General features: G+C 40.0%; 1 protein-coding gene across 4 annotated transcripts; it reads right to left on the bottom strand.

Annotated features, from left to right (window-relative positions):
* Positions 1–433: 433 nt before the first annotated feature.
* sirt2.S (sirtuin 2 S homeolog) lies at positions 434–22,132 on the bottom strand. Of its 4 annotated transcripts, none has more exon segments than NM_001095167.1 (16): positions 434–1,194; positions 3,600–3,666; positions 7,317–7,384; positions 7,501–7,552; positions 7,780–7,856; positions 10,085–10,140; positions 10,277–10,336; positions 10,625–10,754; positions 10,850–10,918; positions 12,841–12,897; positions 14,980–15,086; positions 15,248–15,289; positions 15,377–15,487; positions 16,967–17,006; positions 18,500–18,546; positions 22,006–22,132. In NM_001095167.1, coding segments are annotated over 16 exon segments (1,242 nt in total). In that variant the 5' UTR covers positions 22,118–22,132; the 3' UTR covers positions 434–1,047.
* Between the last annotated feature and the right edge of the window lie 4,548 nt (positions 22,133–26,680).

Genomic DNA, 26,680 nt, shown 5'->3' with positions numbered 1-26,680 from the left:
ATAAGGGTAGATTTCGTTATTGTTAATTTCATTTTTACCTATTAATCTTCCTCGTTGATCATCATCCTCATTCCAACCACAACCAGTGAAAATAAAAGATGACCATTGTATTAAAACACCACTGTCTACATTATACTGAATATGTTTAGGCCATGGAAACATGTTATAATAAACAACAGAGATGTATTTCAATGCATTGTTAACATATCATCCACATATTTATCGATCCAATGTTTTTCATGTACGATTATTATAAAAGAAACTCCAGATGGGCTAACGTGGCACTTTAGAAGCTGCGGCCTCTGCCAGCCTTAAAGGACACTGTTTCCTAAACTGCACTCTCAGCTCTAAATAACTGGACTAGTTCAAGTATTTGGTACACTATTTTGTTTATATGTTTAGAACAGTTGATGAAGGAAACTTTTAGAGCTGATTAAAGTAACATTCATTTTTATTAAGAAGAGATGAAAATAGCAGTTAGTCTCCAGCCACTGGCATATCATAAATACTATGTGTATGTAAAACTGCAGCTCTCTGGTGATCTAGGGAATAAATTACAGTAATACTTAGCAAGAACAATTGAAATATTGACAACCCTCGGCCAATCTCTGCCAGTCCTCCACTATCAACCATTCAAAAATGGCCATCACAAAGTATAAAGCTCTATAGACAATTGCTATTAAAGCTCTGGCTTTGTTATATAAATCAAGCCTCTCCTGTCTATCCGGCAGTCTAAATATCTGTGCAGAATATAAATAAATGGGTACGTGACCAAGATGCTGGGGCTTAATGTGAAGATCTGGGGGTACAGTCTCATGGCACTAGAGACATGACCACTCAGAAGAGGTCACACATGAGAGAGACCAAAGGGAAGAGTGGGGACGTGAATAAGCCCAAACGTTTTCTCATAGTCTGTACATAGAAATACTAGAGGCTTTCTTCTGTACAAAGCACAACTAGGCAAATACAATTACTGTGTTTAGCATCCCTTTAAAAAGTCAATGAATATGTGAGAAATACCATAAGCTTAAATCTAGAAAACATAAATCAGTTGTTTGCTTTATCATCTGAAGTATTTGCAGCAGAACTCTCTTCTTTGGATGAATTGTCTGGCTTGCTTTCTTTTTTCTTTGCTGCTTCTGCTGCTGCATCTATTTCTGCATGTTCCTTCTTTACCAATTCTTCCAGTTCAGCCTGCAAATATATAAAAAAAAATAATAAATATATATATATATATATGATATCACACAGCGCCCTCTGTTGGTTATATGAAAGAATAACAGTGACTGCAATATCACACAGCGCCCTCTGTTGGTTATATGAAAGAATAACAGTGACTGCAATATCACACAGCGCCCTCTGTTGGTTATATGAAAGAATAACAGTGATGGCAATATCACACAGCACCCTCTGCACATGGTAGTGGGACAATGCACACAGTAATCCGTTTGGCAATTCTCTGTCACCATCAACTTTGCAAAGAAGTCCGGTTGATTGCTGGGGGGTCGCTTTGGCGGAATGTGCGCTGCTGGGAGACAGGGCTGTAGTTGTATCTAGGCTTATACTCGAGTCAATAAGTTTTCCCAGTTTTCGTAGGTAAAATTAGGTACCTCGGCTTATACTCGGGTCGGCTTATACTCGAGTATGTACGGTACCTGTTTCATAAATATACAGGTATGGGATCTGTTATCTGGAAACCTGTTATCTGAAAAGCTCTGAATTACAGAAAGGCTTCCTCCCGCAGACTGCATTCTATTCAAGTTATCTCATTTTAAAAAACAATTTCCTTTTTGTCTGTATTAATAAAACAGCACCTTGTACTTGATCCAAACTAAGATACAATTAATCCTTATTGGAAGCAGAACCAGCCAATTGGGTTTATATAATGTTTATCTTATTTTCTAGTATTAATTGGTTCTATACCTGTACCACAAAGCAGTAGGCAGTTGGTTCTACAGTTCTGAATATAAATTGCAATGTTATTAATTCCTAATATTTAAAAATGTAGTTGGCCAACCAACAACAAGGTGAATCCACGCCTTTTTTTTGGTTAGTGCCTAGAAACCTCTTGATCCTCTTAGCATGAAAATGGAGGTAACATTATAGAGGTAGAGATAACGCAGTCATTTAAAACAGCTCAGTGTGAACCACACATATATGTTATCTATGGCCACCTTAACCTGTTAAATACTAGCTTAGTAGTTCTCAGTTGCCATAAACGAGTTCCTTTTGCTATCACTGTAAATAGTAGATGATATAGAAATGCAGAAATGAACAGTCTCACTAAAAAAGTGGTGTTCAATATGTGGGCAGAACCTACAGGCCATTGAAAGAGAGAGTAAGAGAGCATTTAATACCCATAGATCTGGAAAAAATAGAAGAAATAAATCCTTTGAATAAACGAACTTCTGCTATAGGTAGACACATTATGGGGCAGATTTACAAAGCTCGAGTGAAGGATTCGAATTAAAAAAACTTCGAATTTCGAAGTGTTTTTTGGGCTACTTCGACCATCGACTACTACTTCGACTTCGAATCGAACGATTCGAACTAAAAATCGTTCGACTATTCGACCATTCGATAGTCGAAGTACTGTCTCTTTAAGAAAAACTTCGACCCCCTACTTCGGCAGCTAAAAGCTACCGAAGTCAATGTTAGCCTATGGGGAAGGTCCCCATAGGCTTGCCTGTGATTTGTTGATCGAAGGATATTCCTTCGATCGTTGTATTAAAATCCTTCGAATCGTTCGATTCGAAGGATTTAATCGTTCGATCGAACGAATAATCCTTCGATCGTTCGATCGCAGGATTTGCGCTAAATCGTTCAACTTCGATATTCGAAGTCGAACGATTTTAGTTCCTGGTCGAATATCGAGGGTTAATTAACCCTCGATATTCGACCCTTCTTAAATCTGCCCCTATGTGTACACGGGTTTGATTTTTCCCATTTTAAATTTCAGGGCATAGAACATGTCAAATTGGGACCACGTGGAGGCGATATTAAGAGAATAATTGAAATTTTCTGGATTTTTACCTTAAGGACTAGGAATCCACATGGTCTCAATAATGACTGGGAGGTAACATGCTTTTTTTCAGCCATAATGCGTGTATAACATCCTATATATGTGTACATCTGATGATTTATAAGTGAATGGTTTTATTGTTAAGGAAGTGTAAAAATCAATGTGTCTTTCTTATAATATTATATTATGACAATACTAGTTGTGACCAATATGACTTGTAACAAACAAAACATATGTTGTTTGTTTATTTTATTTCATATCTGAGATTTTTTTAATGAACACAGGTATATAAGGCACAGGATATCCTGTGACCTCACCTCTGATGAAGTGCCAGAAAGAGGCAGGAAACGCGTCAGGTGATTTAACATGTCATAGTGTAGGAGTACATCTGTAATAGATGCCTGTTTGTTGTTTTAACCATTCAAAATAAAGCTGGACAGTGATTTTTATCCCATGTGTGTGGAATGGCTTTCTCACCCACCAAACCCCTCACTAAAAATTAAACCATATCGACTAGAGCCAAAACATAGTATCAAAAGTACCAAATTTATTGAGTCATCAGTAGCATATACTGTACCTTCCACCCCAAGAAATCGGCCAGTGCAAGGCAACCGTCATCACAGTCTCCAAGCCATGCAACGTCCCTACAATCAAACATACTATTAGGGTTTGTTTTTGTTTTTTCAAACATTATTTATAACAACAATATTTATAATCAGTTTTACTGATAATAATCATTTAACACCAAATAATGACTGAAAGTTTAACCAGTATATGGGCTGCAGCCAAGGCATAATAATGTTTAGAACTACGCTGCAATGGACACTATCTGCAATGGGTTTGCATATTCTCTTTGTGTGGATTTCCTCTGGGTTCTCCATATTCCTCCCGCTCTCCAAAAATTGATAGGCAAGTTAATTGGCTTCTAATCTGAATAACCATCATGTATACGTGATAGGGACTGATGTGGCACTGAATAAATGAATCGATTTTGTGATGTCATCTTAAAGTATATTTTACATCTGAAAATGTAGGGATGATGTCTTGTGTTTTTTTAAACAACAATCTGTGGCATATATGCCCTATTAATTACTAGGTCATGCCCACAGAATCTAGCCTCACAGGGAGTCACTGGGGCAAATTCACTAAGATTCGTAGTTGCGCCAGCGTCCGCTTCGCCACACTTCGCCAGGCATATTTTCGCCAGCGCTACGCAAATTCACTAAAATCCGAAGTTGAGCTCAGGGGAAGTGTAAGGTTGCGAAGTTGCACTAGCGTTAATTCGCCAAGCAAAGCGAAGTTACGCTAGCGATGCTTAATTTGCATACGGCGCCAAATTGAAGTTACAATGGAGGAATACGTATCAGCACTACACAAGCCTGGGAAACCTTCAAAACAGCAAATAAAATTTTTATTTTGCCCTACACATGTGCCCACTGTATAGTTAAGTTGCCATGAGTTAGGAAATGTAGGGGGGAAGGAGGGGAGCCGCAAAAAAAATTTCGATCTTTTTTTGAGCCTATCACCCATAAAAAAAGAAAAAACGCCAGCAATTTTTAACTTTTTTTGAAGCAATCCCTATCTACTCTATTGCACTTCGCCTGGTCTGAGGTGGCGAAGGAAGTCTGGCGTAAAAGGTAGCGTTCAGAAAAATGCACGCGTCAGTGAATTTGCGTACTTACGTCTGTTGCGCAAATACGCCAGGCGTAAGGGTGCAAAGTAACAATAGCGAAGTTACGCCAGCGTCCGTTAGTGAATCGGCGAATTAACGCTAGCGTTAAGCGCTTCGTCCTTTAGTGAATTTGCCCCAGTGTGTATTAGTACATAGTGTGATATGCGGATGGCAAAAACACTGTGGGGTAGATTTATCAAAGCTCAGTTGGATTTGTCACATTTTCCTGGAATATTTATAGAAATTCAGTCTTTTTCCCATCTACTAAAATCCTTCTGTCATTCTGGAATTATTAATCACACCATATTCACATTTCCCCCCACTGGATTTTTGCCAGAAAGTGTAACAGCTTTGAGTCAAATGCCATTGCTTCCTATATGATAAAATCTTTGCAAGTCTGCTCAAAATGTTGTTTCTGAACTGACTGTCATGGGAATACTGTCATGGGAAAAAAACATTTTTTCAAAATGAATCAGTTAATAGTGCTGCTCCAGCAGAATTCTGTACTGAAATCCATTTCTCAAAAGAACAAACAGATTTTTTTATATTCAATTTTGAAATCTGACATGGGGCTAGACATATTGTCAATTTCCCAGCTGCCCCAAGTCATGTGACTTGTGCTCTGATAAACTTCAATCACTCTTTACTGCAAGTTGGAGTGATATCACCCCCTCCCTTTCCCCCCCAGCAGCCAAACAAAAGAACAATGGGAAGGTAACCAGATAGCAGCTCCCTAACACAAGATAACAGCTGCCTGGTAGATCTGAGAACAGCACTCAATAGTAAAAACCCATGTCTCACTGAGACACATTCAGTTACATTGAGAAGGAAAAACAGCAGCCTGCCAGAAAGCATTTCTCTCCTAAAGTGCAGACACACGTCACATGACTGGGGGCTGCTGGGAAATTGACAAAATATCTAGCCCAATGTCAGATTTCAAAATTGAATATAAAAAAATCTGTTTGCTCTTTTGAGAAATGGATTTCAGTGCAGAATTCTGCTGGAGTAGCACTATTAACTGATGGGTTTTGAAAAAAAACATGTTTTCCGATGACAGGATCCCTTTAATAACTGAAAAAAATTATATACAATAAATATGCCCCCCTATTGGGAGGTTTTGCCTCATAATTATCTAGCATTCTGAAACAGAAATTATGTCTGACAATTGTATTAAACAAAAGTACTGTCTCAGTCAAACCTTCTGCAAGTGTGTGGGCAAAACAGACATTTAGGGGATAATTTATAACTAAGGGCACAACTTCACGGACAATTTCTCTGCGTTTGTGCCGGATCTGACGCACTGCACAAAAACGCAGGGATCAAGTCAGATGCCACGTAAAACAAGGTAAGCAACAGGAACGTTGGATGGTATTGCACCGTTTGTCCGACGCGACTGTCAGATGCAGACGAGTCATGTCGAGTCAGATGAACTCTTGCGACACCATCCGGCATTTGTATTTCTTATCTTGTTTTCCGTCGCATCAGACTTGACGCCTGCGTTTTAGAGCAGCACGTCTGATCCGGCACAAACGCAGAGAAATTGTCCGTGAAGTTGTACCCTTAAAGTTTTTTCTGGTCGGAGTTTTAAAGGGGAAGACAAAATTTTTTGGAGAGAAAAAAAAACTAGAATTTTTTGTAATTGATTAAATCCCAATGCTGCTAAAAGTCTGAATAGATAAAGTACTCCACCTCAAACCATGCTGAGGTCATGTAGAATTCAATGGCAGATGTCCCGTTTACAATTGGAAGATATCAAGATCTACTCTGGCTTTTGTACAATAATCCAAATCATTTGTGGTTTTCGGGCAATAATTCAAAAAAGTTGGAGTCTGAGGCGTCAAATTCGTAAAAATTCTACGATTTGGATTTTTTCACGATTTTATCGTATTTTCCCGCACCAGATTTTTGATAAATAAGCTAAAAATGTGGAATGGAGTTTGGTTGAAGTGGTTTTAAGAAAAGAGTGAGAGATTTTCAGATTTTAGTAAATAACTCCCTTAAAGGGATACTGTCATGGGAAAAAAAAATTTTTTCAAAATGAATCAGTTGATAGTGCTGCTCCAGCAGAATTCTGCACTGAAATCCATTTCTCAGAAGATCAAACAGATTTTTTTATATTCAATTTTAAAATCTGACATTGGGCTAGATATTTTGTCAATTTCCCAGCAGCCCCCAGTCATGTGACTTGTGCCTGCACTTTAGGAGAGAAATGCTTTCTGGCAGGCTGCTGTTTTTCCTTCTCAATGTAACTGAATGTGTCTCAGTGGGACATGGGTTTTTACTATTGAGTGTTGTTCTTAGATCTACCAGGCAGCTGTTATCTTGTGTTAGGGAGCTGTTATCTGGTTACCTTTCCACTGTTCTTTTGTTTGGCTGCTGGGGGGAAAAGGGAGGGGGGTGATATCACAAGTCACATGACAGTATCCCTTTAAAGTTTCCTTAGTGCACCCAACTAATTCATCATATTTGTTGCGGACAAACTCCATGAGCCATTTGTTGCTCCAGGCAAAAACATAAGGCTGCTTTATTTATGGTATCATTGTATTTAATATGAACTCAAAACTATGTATCCAGAATTTCTGAAATCAATCAAATGCTAAATTAATTGGATTTTCAAATTACCTGTATGCTTTCTCAGAATCAAAGTCCATGCCTCCCCCCAAGCCTAGAACACTTAAAAATGAGTCGCCCTAGAATGACAAATAGAAAGAGTGCAAGTGACATAAGAGCAAAAGTGAAAGCATCGTCTCTACATTCATTTCTTCGCTAAAAGTTCAAATGAAGGTTATTCATTTTCATAACTTACCTGACCTGTCAGCTCCTTGTTTATTAGAAGTCGAGGGGTCTTACTAGAAACTCTGTAATAAACCAATACGTCATCAAGAAATGTCTTGTAGTAGAAACAAGGCTAAATTCAGGTAGGGAAGCAATACTTGTAGTTTACAAAGCTGAGCTGCTTCCAATGACTAATTTGCCCCATAGGCAAAAATCTATTTGTAGACAGTTAAAAATAACCCATATATGCGTCTGTTTTTCTTTCTTTATATCTATCTATTGAACAACAGATACAACACAAGCAGCTTACTTGCTGACAAGAGATGCAAATGGTTGAACTTGCAGAGAGGTTCCCATCACTATGAGCAGATCAACCTTGGGAAAGTCCTTTAGTTAGAAAAAGAGAAATTATTATTATTATACAGAGCTGAGATACTCCACAGTGCTTTATAGTGATTGTTCATCATTCACATCAGTCCCTGTCCCGGTAGAGTTTACAGTCTAAGATTCCAATCACATTCACAAGCCATTTAACCTCCCTGTATATTTTTGAAGTGTGATAAACCCAAACAAAATAGAAAACAGATACAAATTCCTTGCACACAATGCCCTGCCTAAAACTTAGGACCCTAGCACTGCAAGGCGCAAACCTAAAATTCTGCATAGCTTGCACATGAAAAAAGACAGGCATCTGTTGTGCTTTATGCTGGGAAGGGAGGTTAGAATTTAACCAAAGTGGGGGGCTACAAGTCTGGAGATGGAGGACAGGCAGTAAAGGTAAAACAAAAGCCCCATTTAAAGGGGACCTGTCACCCTAATAAATAATTTCAAATTCTTTTCTATCATGTTAGTTGAGCAAAATAAACTTTACTTACACTGTATTTATTATTTAAATTTTGTTTCCTTCTGTTTTGGAATTATACAATCACAGCAAGCAGGCAGGTGCCATTTTGTGGACAGGGTTATTAAGGGAAATTGTGTATCACCCCAAAATCTTGTGTATGAACCAGAATGAGGGACCTAATGTCCATGTGCAGTGCCCTACACAATTATAGAGCCTGAGGAGGGAAGGGGGAATGTGAGGAAAGCAGTGACATGTAGGAAGTTCTGAATGGAAAGTGAAAGTAATTGACTGCCCCTCTATGGGCATAGAGACGGGTCAGGTAATATTTGATTGACAGTTTAGATATTTAAACACCTTTATAACAGGTATGGATGTTTTAATGAAAAAAAAATTGGGGGTTCCATATTTAATTTGGAAAGGACTTTCATTATGCAGTTTTTTATGTGTAGGTGACAGGTCCACTTTAAGTGTCATATTAGTAACATTCACAATTTTTCTTTTACATTTACATAGGTTATATTGGTTTACACCCCAGGCATAGAATTCTTGTCAAGAGCAAAAAACTGAAAACTGTTTTTTTTTTTGTTTTATAGGAGAAAGCATAAATAAACAGCACTGAATTAGACTTGTCATAAATATGAAAAATATTCAAGATAAGGGAATCTTCCACCGAACTGTAACCTTTAATGCTGGCCATAGACGCAAAGATCTGATCGTACGAATTGAGGATTCGTACGATTTTTGAACCGTGTGTGGAGAGTCCCGACATTTTTCGTCCGGCGGAGATCGGTCGTTTGGTCGATCGGACAGGTTAGAAAATTTCTGTCGGCTGCCGATAATATCTCTGTGTGTATTGCCGATCGTACGATTTTCAGTGGGAGACTGTCACAAGGTTTGGTTGGACATAGATAGTGTACGATTGCTGTCAGGGGCAGAACATTGCTGATCTGTTCTTTAACTAATCTGACTGGTAAGACTTTTATCTGAATGGTTAGTGGCGGGTCGGGAGATGGGGAAGTCCGATCATCTTTGCATCTATGGCCACCTTAAAGCAGCAATCATTTCCATAGCCCTTAAAAGGTAAAGCAAACAGCAAAACGTGGGGAAAAAACAAGGAACGAGTGAATGAGATGAGAGTGGTGAGGTTGTTGGTGATGGAAACACAGGAGGGATAAGGACCCTCAGACATTGCTGTACATCAGGGATCCCCAACCTTTACAACCCATGAGCAACATTCAGAAGTAAAAGCAGTTGGGGAGCAAGACTAGCATGAAATATGTTCCTGGGCTGCCAAATAAGGGCTGTGATTGGCCATTTGGTAGCCCCTATGTGGATTGTAAACCTACTTTGAGGCTCTGTTTGGCATTGCACCTGGTTTTTATACAACTAAAACTTTCCTCCAAGCCAGGAATTCAAAAATAAGCACCTGCTTTGAGGCCACTGAGAGCAACATCCAAGGGGTTGGAGAGCAACATGTTGCTCATGAGCTACTGGTTGGGAATCACTGCTGTACATCATACAGGACAGATGAGATAATTACTCAGGGTGTATGACACACTGGCCAGGAGAAAAACAGTACAGGTTCTTATTACTGGAGGCACCTCCAGTGGTTGAGCCTTTTCTTGTCCTTTAAGTTCAAAAACTCGATTTATTTCATAAAGTACAGAAAGGCAGGTGGCTTGATGGATGAAATAGGGGTCAGAAATGATATTGCACTTTCTATACATTCACACAAACACACAACACAGATATCAAATAACTATTAACTTACAGACTTAACGGCAGAGAAGAATCTGGATGGCAAACTTTCACCAAAGAAAACAATATCTAAAAGCAGATGTTATACAAGTCATTATCAATAGGCTTGCTATGCAGAGCTGTTTAATCTTTTGCAAAAAAATCGCCCATACGACAGCGTATCTACTTTTCTGTTCAGAGCTTAATAGTTCATTAAATCACTTACCTGGTTTAACCAAATTGTTACATTTTTCACACTTTGGGATCAGATCAGAAAAGATCTTCTCTTTAAGAAAAAAAGGAGTAATGAAGAGTTAACAATGGCAATCAGAAAACATTTTTAGAGATTGTGTTCGTCAGTGGGAAAAAAAATAACAAATATGCCCACTAAGCAACATCCCTTTAATATATTTTTTACTGCTGCAAACATGCTTGCTCTAGTGTCATAACATTACATTTTTAAATTAACCTACAAATAAGTTCTGCAATAGTAATATAGGGATATTACATCTGTCAGTTAGCACAGCTGCAGTTGGCTTTACGCCCTTATTTTAGGGAATAAAGAAATAGTTACCTTTCATCCAAGAAAGAGAATATTCAGCCCCACAGAAGGCGCCAACACAATGGGAACTATAAAATGTTCCATGAGCCTCCACCAGGTCCTCGGAAGTCAGACCTGCCACCCTCTCCAGGGTGTCAATGTTCTAACACAGAATAAAAATGATTACTAAAAGACCACTGGTGACAGTTCTACTGCGAGAAAAACAACAGTCAAGAGTATGACTATGAATTTTACTACCTGAGAATAGCAACGAAGAAGCAGGCCCTTCTCCTTCAACAGACGCATAAAATAATGACAAATTGTTGGCTGGAAAATTAAGCAAACCAATACATCATTCTTCTGGAGACTTTAAACTTAAAGATTGGGTTGAACTAAATCAAGGTAAGAACAGAGCTGAGGGGGGAGCTAGAATAAATCAAGAGAAGGGAGGATTTCAGGAAATGATTTTAATTTTTATAACAAAGAAGAAGAAGATAAGTGGTGGAAGGTTTGGTGGGTTATTTAAAGGGATACTGTCATGGGAAAAACATTTTTTTTCAAAATGAATCATTTAATAGTGCCGATCCAGCAGAATTCTGCACTGAAATCCATTTCCCAAAAGAGCAAACAGATTTTTTTATATTCAATTTTGAAATCTGACATGGGACTAGACATATTGTCAATTTCCCAGCTGCCCCAAGTCATGTGACTTGTGCCCTGATAAACTTCAATCACTCTTTACTGCTGTACTGCAAGTTGGAGTGATATCACCCCCTCCCTTCCCCCCCCCCCCCGCAGCCAAACAAAAGAACAATGGGAAGGTAACCAGATAGCAGCTCCCTAACACAAGATAACAGCTGCCTGGTAGATCTAAGAACACTCAATAGTAAAAACCCATGTCCCACAGAGACACATTCAGTTACATTGAGAAGGAAAAACAGCAGCCTGCCAGAAAGCATTTCTCTCCTAAAGTGCAGGCACAAGTCACATGACCAGGGACAGCTGGGAAATTGACAAAATGTCTAGCGCCATGTCAGATTTCAAAATTGAATATAAAAAAATCTGTTTGCTCTTTTGAGAAATGGATTTCAGTGCAGAAGTCTGCTGGAGTAGCACTATTAACTGGTGCACTTTTAAAAAAACATGTTTTCCAATGACAGGATCCCTTGAAGAAAAGAGTGTCACAGTAGCAAGCATTGTTTAATGGTACTTTTAGAACACAAAAATTAAGGAAAAGCATAATTTAAACAGAATTGCCATGAAGGTTTCAAGCTGCAAGCCACTAGAAAAAGCTGTATAACACATCAAAATATTTGCCTTTTCCTCCTTCTTCAAGCTTTCCTTCTCCAACCATATGTTTTAGGTTCCTCCAAAATATCTTATCAAACTCTTTCCTCCTCTCCCACTCACTATTCCCTTTCTTTCCACAGTATTATCACTGCTCTTCACCCTCTATCATGTGTCTCATTCCCATCCCATATCACGGTTACATTCATGATGTTTTCCTTTTACTTTTAATTCATCTTTCTACATGCCTTACTCTAACGTCTCCCACAATTCTCGCTTGCCGTTCTTTATCCCGTTTCATGTACGTATTTTTTTACTCTTACAGTAAATTTTTATTTATCTTTTATTCTACAAACATTATTCTCTTATCTTCTGTGCACTTTATTTTCTTCTCCACTCTTATTTATCAAGTCTCGTTTTAGTGGTTTTAGAGGTTTTTGAAAACACGACTAAACTCACTTTCTCTAAAACAAAAAATGTCATGGAATTTATTAATTAAGATCTGATTGTAAAAAGTATTGCATTAGAAGTTTTTGTGGATTTTGCACTTAATAAATCTCTAAATATAGGAAAATTTGTTATAGAAATGTGATTGTTAGTAAATCCGTAAACTCAGCAACATACCCAATCTTCTCTTTAATTTTTCATTATATGTACCATTACTTATTTTATTATCCTCTCCCAGTGCTTTGACAACTGATGTAAAATTTGTTCAAGTTCTATCAGCCCACTGCAAACATTTAGCAATAGCCATTGGATAGTACATACTGATAATTATGTGCTTTGGGAAAAAAATGTTTATGCATTACAGAACATCTTTTGGAACTTGGATAGCCTAATCCACCGTGATTTAGTATGTGTCTAATAAGGAGTAAAACTGTGTCTAAAAAGGTATAGTGGAATACTTTTCTACTTTTAAACACCCATTCTACAATTCATTTCTCTTAGCATTTGTTGCTTACCTTGAATTGCCCTGGAAATAGTTCTCGAGCCAGTGCAAAAAATGGTTCTGGGTTCTCCTAAAATGTGAAATAAATTAATAAAACAAATGTATTGTATTTATACAAAGTGTACTTGGTACAAAACCTGCTCTGTAAACTCCAAGGCAGTAGGGATATACCTACAAATTATAATAAAAACACTGAATTTTAAAGACCAGGTAAGATAAAAAAAGAGTGACCACTAAGGTTTTCAGGTAGATCTGAAAGCGTGTTTACTAACATTGGAGATAAATATCTCCAGTGATGCTTCCCATAGGAACCAATCAGATCTTTGCTTTTGTTTTCTAACTTGCAGGAAATCTAATTGCTGATTGGTTGTTATGGGCAACATCACTGGAGGACGTCTATCAGAGGACGTCTGATAGGGACTTTAATGGGAAAACAGATCGGGAGGGTGCATCACGAGGGTGAAGGGGTTGGATGTGGTCAAATGATCCGTGGGCCAGAATCTTAGTTTTTTGGAAAAATTAAGTGCCTAAGTAACACGGCATTTACAGTGAAGAGCACTTTACAGCGGATGGTGTACTATGAGGGTGAAGGGGTTGGAACTGGCTGAATGAACCGTGGGTTAGAATTCTTAACTAGCCACAGAACTGGTATTTACCAGCACGGCAAATTAGCCATTTGCTGATTTGGTTCATAATCTATACCTAACACCCACTAGAATTAACCTATCACTTGGTTAAACGGTTGCTCAGCACCACTCGTCACAACCCTCCTTTTACCCGGTCAATCAACGTCCTGTTTCTAGCTGTCTTTTTAAATATTTTTTGTTTGGACATCGATTTTAAATGCCGATTAAAAGTTATGTTTTAATTTTAATACTTCTTATTACCTCAGAGGTTATATATGGGAAGGTGCAACTGTGAGGGCCAGTTCTTTCAATTTCTCTCCCTTTTTTTTTTGTATATAATTATTATTTGGCCTTGCACACCATACACTGTGTTTGATGGTTGGTGCTCCCCAACACCATACTTTTTTCATAGGTTATAAGAAATCCTAGAAAGTTGTTTTTGGTATGAAGAATGACATTTCTGGCCTAGTTCATCTAGTTCACTACTCAAGAGACACATCACCATCTATTGTCAGGCCATGCCACCTCTTGATATCTAACAAAACACAATAGGAGGCCTTTCGGGTGCTAAGGAGTTTGTGCCCTGCACTCAGTGTTGGACTGGCCCACCGGGATACCAGGAAAACTCCCGATGGGCCAAAGTGTCAGTGGGCCCTCATGCTGCTAAACATTTGGCTTATGTCATGGCCATTCTCTATTTCTATGAGAATGAAGAGGCTAAGTAGATGGAATAATAGGTTATAGTATGTAAAGAAAAGAGATTAGGAGAATAGAGGTTGAGTGAGGAAAGAAAGAAAATAATACTTAGAGTGGGCCCTGGTCTAAAGGTGTTTGGGTGGGCCCCTGGTCCAAGGGTTTTTGGTGGCCCCTGGTGTTCCAGTCGGACACTGCCTGCACTGACTGGCAGAAAAGACTAAAACAGCAGATTGAACATGTAATGCATTCACATATTTAATATTCTAAAGCTCCTTCCCAGGAGTTGTCGCCAAACACACTGACCTGCTGAACATGCCATGATTTTAGTGATATGCAGCAATTTGTTACATGTAGGAGATTGCCTCTATTATGGGTGATAAAGCGCCTAATAATACCTTTTAATATTGGAGTAATCACAAGAAAATGTGGAAGAAGGCACTTCCCCGAGATTACTCAGAATTGCGGCATTTAAAGAAAGATATCAGTAGATAATGCGTTCTTCATACCGAGTAGAGGTACTGCCAGATCTTTCAAACCTTACAAATCAGCAAAAATTTCACTCTGGAGAACCGTCATAATTTTATCGTGAAATGCACTTTCACAATAACATAATGACTTTGATTTACGTGGCTCTCCAGAGTGAAACTGTAGTGAATTATAAAGTTGCATTCAAGCAGTATTACACTTAATACACTGATGTTAGTTTAGTGTATGCTTAGTTTTTTATGAGCTATTCTCCTATAACTGTGACTTTCAAAAACACCAGAATGAGTATTGTAGTACTATTTATCAAGTTACTTTTTACCACATAAATTAATTGATGTATGTACCTTAAAGTATCCAATTTGAAAGATGGCCTCTGGATATGGTAAGTTGTATTTTTGCAGGTTGGCGTACAGCCCACTTCCTGGTGAACGGAAGTCCGGAATTCCAGCAGCTATAGGGGAATAAGAAGCAGTTGTGTCACGGAGGGCTGGGCGAAGTGGTTATAAAAGGTGAATACTTATTTTGAGTTGTAAGAAAAATACTAGAGAGAGAGAAAGGAAATTGAAAACAGACTGCGGTTTGATAAGGTTTCTGAAAAATGTCCAGACTTACATGTTGAGATACCAGCCCCTACCATACAGATCACATTCTTGCCTATGAGTAAAAAAAAAAAGACATTAGTGGAAAGTCACAGAAAAAACATCAATAGAATTTTCTTTAGTGCAAGCTGCTCACACTCACATTTCTCACTTAGCATGAACTTGCTCACACTCTCCAGGCTCAGCTCATCCAGGACTTTCTCTGGGGTGCCAATGCCCAGTGTACGGGAAAAGAGGTTACGCAGGAAATCCACTATTAAAAACAGACAATTAAATATGAATAGTGGAAATTTTGATATTTACATTGTGTTTGCAATACAATGGTGAAGACATATGAGTATAGCACCACATTTTTAAACGGGGAAAAATACCCTGTGTTCTGAAGGCCCAAGGTTAAAAATAACATAATGCATTTAAAAGGATCCTGTCATTGGAAAACATTTTTTTTTCAAAACGCATCAGTTAATAGTAGGGATGCACTGAATCCACTTTTTTGGATCCCCCCCCCCCCGAATCCTTCGTGAAAGATTCGGCCAAATACCGAACTGAATCCGAACCCTAATTTGCATATGCAAATTAGGGGTGGTAAGGGGAAAACATTTTTTACTTCCTTGTTTTCTGACAAAAAGTCATGCACTTTCCCTCCCGCCCCTAATTTGCATATGCAAATTAGGATTCGGATTCGGTTCGGCTGGGCAGAAGGATTCGGCTGAATCCGAATCCTGCTGAAAAAGGCCGAATCCTGGCCGAATCCCGAACCGAATCCTGGATTCGGTGCATCCCTAGTTATGTTGGCTTTGAAAAAGCCAACATCTTGATCTACTAGTTAATAGTGCTACTCCAGCAGAATTCTGCACTGAAATCCATTTCTCAAAAGAGCAAACAGATTTTTTTTATATTCAATTTTGAAATCTGACATGGGGCTAGACATTTTGTAGATTTCCCAGCTGCCCCTGGTCATGTGACTTGTGCCTGCACTTTAGGAGAGAAATGCTTTCTGGCAGGCTGCTGTTTTTCCTTCTCAATGTAACTGAATGTGTCTCAGTGGGACCTGGATTTTACTATTGAGTGCTGTTCTTAGATCTACCAGGCAGCTGTTATCTTGTGTTAGGGAGCTGCTATCTTATTACCTTCCCATTGTTCTTTTGTTTGGCTGCTGGGGGGGGGGGAGGGAGGGGGGTGATATCACTCCAAATTGCAGTAAAGTAGTAAAGAGTGATTGAAGTTTATCAGTGCACAAGTCACATGACTTGGGGCAGCTGGGAAATTGACAATATGTCTAGCCCCATGTCAGATTTCAAAATTGAATATAAAAAAATCTGTTTGCTCTTTTGAGAAATGGATTTCAGTGCAGAATTCTGCTGGAGTAGCACTATTAACTAATTCATTTTGAAAAAATTTTTTGTCCCATGACAGTATCCCTTTAATTTCTTGTTTTCTGTCCCCCATTTGCCTGTAGATGAGTGTTATTGTAGCTTTTAAAAACGGCACAGCTCTATGGAGTATAACTGGCAAATCAATAAACAAACTTGTGTATTTTATTATGAATTATAGTGAGTTATTGCACTTCCTCTCATGATTATAAAATGTAAAAGTCAAGAAAAATGTGGAAAGAGGAGGTTAATGTTGTGAGGCAATATTTAATTGTTTTAACCCCTTTACAAAAATATTAAAAAGTTTAGTAAAAACAACCATTTTTGTTTATACCCATAGTTGGCAGTTAAAAGCTTACTTTCAGATGCACCACTATTGTCTTCACTGGAGTCCGAGTCCTGTTAAACAAAGATTACTGTGAGCAAAAAAACACCAATTTTATTAGATTATATATTCTTGTGTGGATCACGTTTAATAAAGTACCACACAGACACAATATTACTTTAGTGTTAAGGGCATCCACAATCAAAAAGTTTGCAGATTTTCCTACTAGAGAGCAAAAAAAGGCACTGTTACAATTCTGTGCCTATGAGTACGTGTGCAGGGTCGGACTGGCGCAGTCGGGGCCCACCGGGTTGTAAACCTCGGGGGCGCATGCGCAAAAACTTGTGCACATACGCGAATGTCGGGCCCACCGCGCGCATGCGCCAATGGCGATTAAACAGAGCCACACAGTTTTTATTTCCGTTCAGGGGGCCAATCTAGGACCGGGACTGGGCCGGCGGGGGCCCACCGGGTTTTTTCCCGGTTTCCCGCCGGCCCAGTCCGACACTGTACGCGTGAAAACACACGAAACGCGTTAGGAGTGATGTTCGGGAAATAAAAATTGCTTTTTAACATTTCACCGCTTCCTGCTGATCCGTTGAGTGAGCACTAATTTCTAAGTGTACACTTTGTAATATACTTACATGTGGGCTAATTTTGTTTCACTGAGCAAATTTGCATCTAAGTTGTTACCTCTGTTAACCAATAGCTTAGCTTAGTTCAGCCTGCTATAATTAAAACATAAAAATGTGATTGGTTGCTATGGGTTACAGCCCCTATGCAATACCAAATAGTCGGTAAATGAACACCAAACTATGTTTTCTCTGTTACTTTTAAAGTAAGATTTAAAAAAGTGCATTTAAAGGGCCACAGTAAACAACTAGACAATAAAACCAGACACTCTGGCTAGAGGCACTGACTCATAGCAGTCTGCCTTTATCAGATCAGTTGGTTTAAATTCTTGGCCAGAACACAAATTTGCTTCTGTTTAAAGGTGCCCATACACTGAGAGATCCGCTCGTTTGGCGATGTCATCAAACGAGCGGATCTCTCCCCGATATGCCCACCTTGAGGTGGGCAATATCGGGCTGATCCAATCGTGGGCCCTAGGGCCCAACGATCGGATCCTAATGAATAGCAATGGGTGGTCGGATCGTGGGACCGCATCAACGAATAGATGCGGCCGCAATCCGACGGGATTTTTTGTCCCATCTGATCGAGATCTGGCCTCGATCGGTGAAGCCCGTCGGGGGCCCCCATACATGGGCCAATAAGCTGCCGACACAGTCACCTTAAGTCAATCTTTTGTTAGTTTACTCCTTTGTTTGAGTCAATGGCTTTTGCATCCCACATTCCAAAATGGGTACACATTTTACTTTCTGTTCTTATGAGTAAGGTCAAAAAAAATCACATACCTTTGAGAAGCCCCTTGTATCATAACCTGCAGCTGGGGGAAGTGAGGGGTTTGTTTATACTTATGCAGAACAGGAAGTAGAATGGGACTTCATTTTTTTGCCCTGCTTAGTCATTATAGACCTTTATACTGCAGACTTTAGATGTAGATTACCTCTGAATCTTCAGCTTGTGCCTTAAGATCCGCTGGTTCGCTCGATTCTGCAAAAAGGGGGGAACATGTCAAAATTTTAGGGAGAAGTGGTGTGAAAGTTATATAATTTGTAGCTCTTAAAAGCATTTCATTAACAATATCAGCATACAATAAATATCATTAAGCACAGCTTAGAGAAACAGTAAAGAATACAATATAACTATTGGCACCAGGGGCCCCATAAATGTTTTTTTAAAAAGCATCGGTAATCAGGGCCCCCCCTATAAGTTAAATAAAAAAAACTATTGGCACCAGGGGCCCCATAAATGTTTTATAAAAAAGCATTGGTGGTCAGGCCCCCCCCTATAAGTTAAAAAAAAAAAACTATTGGCGCCAGGGGCCCCATAAAAGTTTTATAAAAAAAGCATTGGTGGTCAGGCCCCCCCTATAAGTTAAAAAAAACAAACTATTGGCGCCAGGGGCCCCATAAATGTTTTTTAAAAAAAGCATCGGTGGTCAGGGCCCCCCCTATAAGTTAAATAAAAAAACTATTGGCACCAGGGGCCCCATAAATGTGTAATAAAAAAGCATTGGTGGTCAGGCCCCCCGCCTATAAGTTAAATAAAAAAACTATTGGCACCATGGGCCCCATAAATGTTTTATAAAAATGCATCGGGGGTCAAGGCCCCCCCTATAAATTTTAAAAAAACTATTGGCACCAGGTGCCCCATAAATGTTTATTAATAAAGCATTGGTGGTCAGGCCCCCCCTATAAGTTAAATAAAAAAACTATTGGCACCAGGGGCCCCATAAATGTTTTTTAAAAAAGCATCGGTGGTTAGGGCCCCCCCTATAAATTAAGAAAAAAACTATTGGCACCAGGGGCCCCATAAATGTTTTATAAAAAAGCATTGGTGGTCAGGGCCCCCCATAAGTTAAAAAAAAAACTATTGGCACCAGGGGCCCCATAAATGTTTTATAAAAAAGCATTGGTGGTCAGCCCCCCCCTATAAGTTAAATAAAAAACTATTGGCACCAGGGGCCCCATAAATGTTTTATAAAAAAGCATCGGTGGTAAGGGCCCCCCCATAAGTTAAAAAAAAAAACTATTGGCACCAGGGGCCCCATAAATGTTTTATAAAAAAGCATCAGTGGTCAGGCCCCCCCTATACGTTAAATAAAAAAAAACTATTGGCACCAGGGGCCCCATAAATGTTTTATAAAAATGCATCGGGGGTCAAGGCCCCCCCTATAAATTTTAAAAAAACTATTGGCACCAGGTGCCCCATAAATGTTTATTAATAAAGCATTGGTGGTCAGGCCCCCCCTATAAGTTAAATAAAAAAACTATTGGCACCAGGGGCCCCATAAATGTTTTTTAAAAAAGCATCGGTGGTCAGGGCCCCCCCTATAAATTAAGAAAAAAACTATTGGCACCAGGGGCCCCATAAATGTTTTATAAAAAAGCATTGGTGGTCAGGGCCCCCCCATAAGTTACAAAAAAAAACTATTGGCACCAGGGGCCCCATAAATGTTTTATAAAAAAGCATTGGTGGTCAGCCCCCCCTATAAGTTAAATAAAAAACTATTGGCACCAGGGGCCCCATAAATGTTTTATAAAAAAGCATCGGTGGTAAGGGCCCCCCCATAATTTAAAAAAAAAACTATTGGCACCAGGGGCCCCATAAATGTTTTATAAAAAAGCATCAGTGGTCAGGCCCCCCCTATACGTTAAATAAAAAAAAACTATTGGCACCAGGGGCCCCATAAATGTTTTATAAAAAAGCATTGGTGGTCAGGCCCCCCCTATAAGTTAAATTAAAAAAAACTGTTGGCACCAGGGGCCCCTTAAATGTTTTTTAAAAAAGCATCGGTGGTAAGGGCCCCCCATAAGTTAAAAAAAACTATTGGCACCAGGGGCCCCATAAATATTTTTTTTAAAAAGCATTGGTGGTCAGGCCCCCCCTATAAGTTAAAAAAAAACTATTGGCACCAGGGGCTCCGTAAATGTTTTTCTAAAAAAACATTGGTGGGCATTGCACACACTGTATATAACAGGATCCAGGTTTCTAGTGATACCAGCACTAGGGAAACTCTGTGGTAGCTAAATATATGACACTACAAAGAGCCATAGCTAAGCAAATATTAAACACAGCATACACAGCACTGCTTTGTCTCTGTTCTGTTTCTCTGCAAGCGCCAGGATGCTGCCACTCAGCTCTCTCTATGCCATAGAGAAAAGAGCCCAAACAGGAACCGTGTGCTTACAGGGGCGGGACGTAAGGAAGGGAGAAGCTGTCATTGGCTGAAAAGCCCTGGGGCAGGGCGAGATTGCAGAGTTAGGGATCGTCTGCCATGAAAACTCCAGTTGTGCATTGTGTCACAGCTTGAAATTGAGTTTACTGATCGTGGAACTTGCAGATAATCCCTAACTTTGCACTTCTCCTCCACATACAATTTTCGGTGCGACTTCGAGTCTTCAGCACAGCCGGGCCCCCCTTTAGCCCCGGTACAGGTGTACCCCCTGTACCCCCCTGATGGCGGCCCTGAATATATGCCCAATACGTATTCATTAGCACTGTTTATATAAACCATGCAAATTGAGATAATTATTGCGAGTGGAAAGCGTTAAATCCACCAATATCACCAGCACAGTTATACCTGCAGCCATTGTACCGTCGGCCACTTCCGGGTTTGACAACAACAGTGGATCACGTGAACACATTGAGTCGGCATTTGCCATCTGCCCATTGGTGTAAACGGATGCAGCGTGCAATTGGTAGACCATGATCTGATTGGCGTGTTTTTCACCAATGGGAATGGAGAAATCTGGTATGTGCAAAGTGAGTGCCACACCCTGTACACCCTGTGTTACAACTCTGCGGTGTTGTTATGAGATGTTGCGTTCAGCTCATGTTGCTAGCTGCCATGTTTTCTAGGAGAGTTTTGTATACTTGCTGAAGGGTCCAATGTCCTATATGCCCAACTTGTTATTCGCCTATTGACACAGTACCCGATATATATATATATATATATATATATATATATATATATATATATATATATATATATATATATATATATATATATATATATATATATATATATATATATATATATATATATATATATATATATATAATATCTACAGTCTGGTCATTTCCCTATGGGACCAGACTGTAAATTATATAGTGAATTAAGTACCCCCTTTTGTAAAATATAAGGATATTATAAGTGTTTTTATACAGGTCATGGAACTCCGAGGTAACTTCTAATATCCTCGTATTTTACAGCTGGGGGTACTTTATTTATTATAATACACAAATTTCAGTGAGTCATGTGACTGAAATGACATCAGAACTCTCCATTTTTAACTGATGACATCAGAACTCACCGTTTCGTCAGAAAGCGCCGATTATAAGCTTAAAGAGACAGCACTCGCAGCTGCTGCCTTCTCCTCTACACTTGCTACCCACCACTATAGCTTTCGGGCTCCACATTTCATCACTTCCCACAACGTGATTTACCGGTTTTATGCGATGAAGGGCTTCTCTTTCCTTCATCGCTTGTCTCACTCCTGTCACAAGTCTCCTGCAGCTGCCTCTCTGGTATCGCTTTCCTCACAGGATTCCTCTCCATTTTCGCTCCCCCTCCCGTCCAGTGTCTGAAGTCTCGCTCCCCCTCCCTTACACTACCATAGTCTCGCTCTGCCTCCCGTCCACTCGCTCCCCCGCCTTCCCTGCATGACCCATCTCTGATGCAGTAAAAGAAAATAATGTTACACAGAGGGGGAGAGATACTTTAGATAGTGGACGGGAGGGAGAGTGAAAATGTAGGGGAATCCTGTGAGGAAAAGAGCGACACCAGGGAGGCAGCTGCAGGAGATGTGTGACATTTAGAAAGCAAGAATAAAATACAGGTACCTAAAAGAGCTGCAGTTAAAGATAAAAAACAACTTGTAGAGACACCAGCAAAATAGACTAAAGTATGGCATTATGTAAAAAGCAAATACAGAGATCTTCAAAAAGTAAAAACTGAACCCAGAAATTGTAGATTATAATGGATAATGTACCCCCCACTTAAAATTTATACAGATATTAATAGTCACCTCGGAGTTATGTGACCTGGTCACATAACTCCGAGGTAACATAATATCTTTATAAATTATAGTAGGGGGTACATTATCCACTATATATTTCAGACTCCTAGCAATTCTTGTGAATGGAATTCGCATAGGTGGCGTTAAAACTACTTTGGCGTTAGATTAAAATGTAAATAGTAGGGTTGCCACCTTTCCCTGTCGCTAAGTCTGGGAGGGTGGTGGGGCACGTGGTGACATTGTGGGGCAGTGACTGTCTCCACATGCACTGACCGCAAAGGGAATGGTGGCTAGCAGTGGCTAGTTAACATATTTATATAGAGGAATGTATATATATATATATATATATATATATATATATATATATATATATGTGTGTGTGTGTATATATATATATATATATATATATATATAGCGCTATAGTAAACTGACTTGTGCTAGGGCAGTTTTAGCTACTTTCCTTGGTGGGCTGAGACCACCAATGAGCTCTCTTTCTCAGGGGTAAGCCCTCGCAACGGTGTGGAGGCAAGGGTGTAGTGTAACTGTAACCTGGTGCGATAGCACAATGATGGGCGCCAGTAGTTCTTTAACAGTTGAACAAAGAACAGTATTTATTGAACAATAGCACATAGATCATTCAGCACATTGATCCACAATGGAGTATAGAACATACACAGCAGCATAAAGGAAGCATATACTCACAGCACGTATAGGCTGAATCCCCACAGGCTAGGGAATGTACAGCAGAGAGTAAGTTGACAGCATGTGATGGGTATTGCCCAGTTTTCAGGATATCTTCCAGTGGCAGACTAGGGGAACTCCTGACATCCCTATCTCAACACTTGGTTCCTTACTCTGGGTCAGTAATACCCTGGGATCTTAATCCCTCTAATCTCCTCAGCAGAGCCTTGAGCTGCTCAACTAAATAACCTCTCTATCACTCCTAGAGCGATCTATAAAACGAGTATAGCTGTCTAATTACTAGGGCCAAGGTGCCTAGGGTCAGCACTACCCATTCCCTTCCAGCCTGCTTGGTTGGGCTAAAGCAATGGACCCAGAGCACATGGTTCCTAAACCTTTTATACTCTGGCACAGTGCCATCTGGTGTACACTGTGAGAACTGCAGGGGTTACATAAGCACAAGGTCCCCATAAGGACCCACTAAGGTGTCCATATCTTTTTGCATCAAGGTCCGCACCTTAACTCCCGCCCCCACCACTGGCCGTTAATTTTTTTTTTAAAAGGTGGCAACCCTAGTGGCGGTAGAATAAAAGATCTGCGCATGCGCACAAACGCGGCGCCGCACGCATACGCACTAGCACGGTGTGGCATGCCGGAGCGGCAGCGGGGGCCGGAGGTGGGCCCTTGGGCAGTAGCCCCGGTGGGCCCCAAGCCCCCAGTCCGACCCTGATAGTTAGTCTAGATATGAGTATATATAATTTATGTGAAAGTAGGTAGGGGTGTGTGTATGGATGCTGGGTTTTCATTTGGAGGGGTTGAACTTGATGGACTTTGTGTTTTTTAAACCCGATTTAACTATGTAACTATGGATTAGGATTCGGCCGAATCCTTCTGCCTTGATGAACCAAACCCTAACTCGCATATGTAAATTAGGGGCAGGGAGGGAAATCGCGTGACTTTTTGTCACTTAACAAGGAAGTAAATATGTTTTCCCCCCACCCCTAATTTGCATATGCAAATTAGGATTTGGTTCGGTATTTGGCTGAATCTTTGGCGAAGGATTCAGGGGTTTGGCCGAATCCAAAATAGTGGAATCGGCGCATCCATAACAAAAACATAACTTAAGCTTTTTGAAACATAAACATAATTTCAAGCAACTTTGCATTAAACATCATTTAAAAAATATGCAGACTTTTCATGATTTTTAATAGTTTCTGACAGTTCCCTAAGCCTAGCCCCCTGCTCTCCTGCTGATCTGTCTGACTACTTTGCTGAGCTGACTGACTACTGTTACTTTGTATTAACAGCCATCTGTCCTTAGCCTGCATCCTCAAATCCCCACAATTCCCTGCACATGTGATTTCAATAAGGAACAGAACATCATAGTGCAATGCATTGTGGGTTATGTAGTTCATGCATGCTGTCTGTAACTGTGGAGAAGTTGTTACAATTTGTAACATCAGTGTTTAGTCCCTCCTTCCCTGGCAGGATTTCAAATGATGCAGAAAGAGAAGAACTGTTAAACAGCTGGATTTCAGCATAGAAAATGGCATTTATTCATACTTTTTGAAGAAACAGGTAACTGTCATAGGTATATTAGGGGTTTCAATGTTATGTGGGCCTCTTTATCATATATTGGTTTGGAAGCCGGAGTTCCCCTTTAAATTCCATGCTCTGCTGTTTCTCATTCCTAGAACAATGTGACGGAAAGCAGCTTTATATCAGACCTGAAGGAGAGCTTCCATGTTACAAGAGTCAGAAGCAGAGAAAAGAAAGGATAATTAAACAGCGTTCACACAATTACAAGTCACTTTAAATCCATTAATAGTTCATTTATATCGTTTGGAAAGTTGACTAGAATTTTTTTTTCATTTAGCAAAAATCTTTTGTGCAAATAGCCTTGAAAGGACAAGTTCTGTTGTTTATATCGCCATTTTATGTATCCGAATTGCTCAGTGTTGGACTGGGGTGCTAGGGGCCCACCAGAAAACCTTAGACTGTTGGCCCACCAGAAAACCTTAACCCACGGTCCATAAAACCTTAGACCGTGGGTCCACTTTCCAAACTATTATTCCTCCTCTCCTCACTCAACCTTTTTTATTTTCTAGTCTTTTATATCTACTTTCAAAATTCTTCTATTATTTTTTCCCATAAAGAAATAGGGAATGACCATGAAATAGGCCAAATGGTTAGAAGCAAGAGGCCCACTGACACCTTGGCCCACCGGGAGTTTTCCTGGTATCCCGGTGGGCCAGTCCGACACTGGAATTGCTGTCAGATGGGGCCTCAGTAATATATGTTCCTACCGCACACTCGCCCTTCCTCTCACTGCGTTGGTGGTGCTGGTTTCTCCGTCGACCCCGGCCAGGTCCCTTAGCAACAGCAAACAAGAAACGGATCCGCACACACGCTATGATCAGCAGTTGGGGGGACACCCCTCTTTATTATATCACCTCGTGATCAACGTTTCGGGGGGATAAACCTCCCTTCATCAGGATGGGGCCTCAGGCCTTTGTGCATTGCTAGGGACCCTACCCCCTACTCTGCTCCTGGCTAAACTGCTTTGTAGGCAATTCTTCAATGGAAAAGCACAGGAGACAAATTAAATTGTTATAGGACAGCCGTCCATGCTTGCCACTGTCTAATTCCCACAGTATGTCTCTATAGCTTTCTATATGACGAGGCTAGGAAAATGCAATGAAGTACAATTTCACAATGTAGAAATGTAGTACAGGTATGTGATCCGTTATCTGGAAACCCATTATCCAGAAAGTGCCGAATTACAGGATGACTGTGTAACCCTTTCGACACCTCTTTGTCGGTGTTACACTCCACGTGTGGCACTAAAGCTGGCCATAGACGCAAAGATTTGATCGTATGAATCTCCATTTCGCACGATTTTCTGGCAGTGTGTGGAGTGTCCCAACATTTTCCATGAGATGACGATCAGTCGTTCAGTTGATCAGACAGGTTAGAAAATTTCTGTCGGCTACCGATAATATCTCTGCATGTATTGCCGATCTGACGATATCAGTGGGAGACTGTCACCAGCTTTTGTCGCAAATAACTTTCGTATGATTGCTGTCAGGGGCAGAACATTGTCTGATCTGTTCTTTTCCTTCTTTATTTGATCTGAATGGTTAGTGGCAGGTTGGGAGATGGCACCGGACGATCGTCCGTCTGATGTGAAGGTAAATCTGCACGTCTATGGCCACCTTTACCTGATGGCATGGGATAAACCTGAGCCACTCTGCAGTGGTATTGGGAGAGACAGGGTACCTGGTACTTACTTGTGCAGTGCCTCCACATAGTGGAATCCAGGAATGCACCTACAGGTGGCCCCACTAGGAATAAAGTAATGACACACACACAGTATTTGTTAAACTGAATAACTTTTTATCTGACATTAAATGGCCAACTAG

This window comes from Xenopus laevis, chromosome 7S (assembly GCF_017654675.1).
Source record: "Xenopus laevis strain J_2021 chromosome 7S, Xenopus_laevis_v10.1, whole genome shotgun sequence".
Classification (NCBI taxonomy): Eukaryota; Metazoa; Chordata; class Amphibia; order Anura; family Pipidae; genus Xenopus; species Xenopus laevis.
This window is presented reverse-complemented; position numbering and strand designations above follow the sequence as displayed.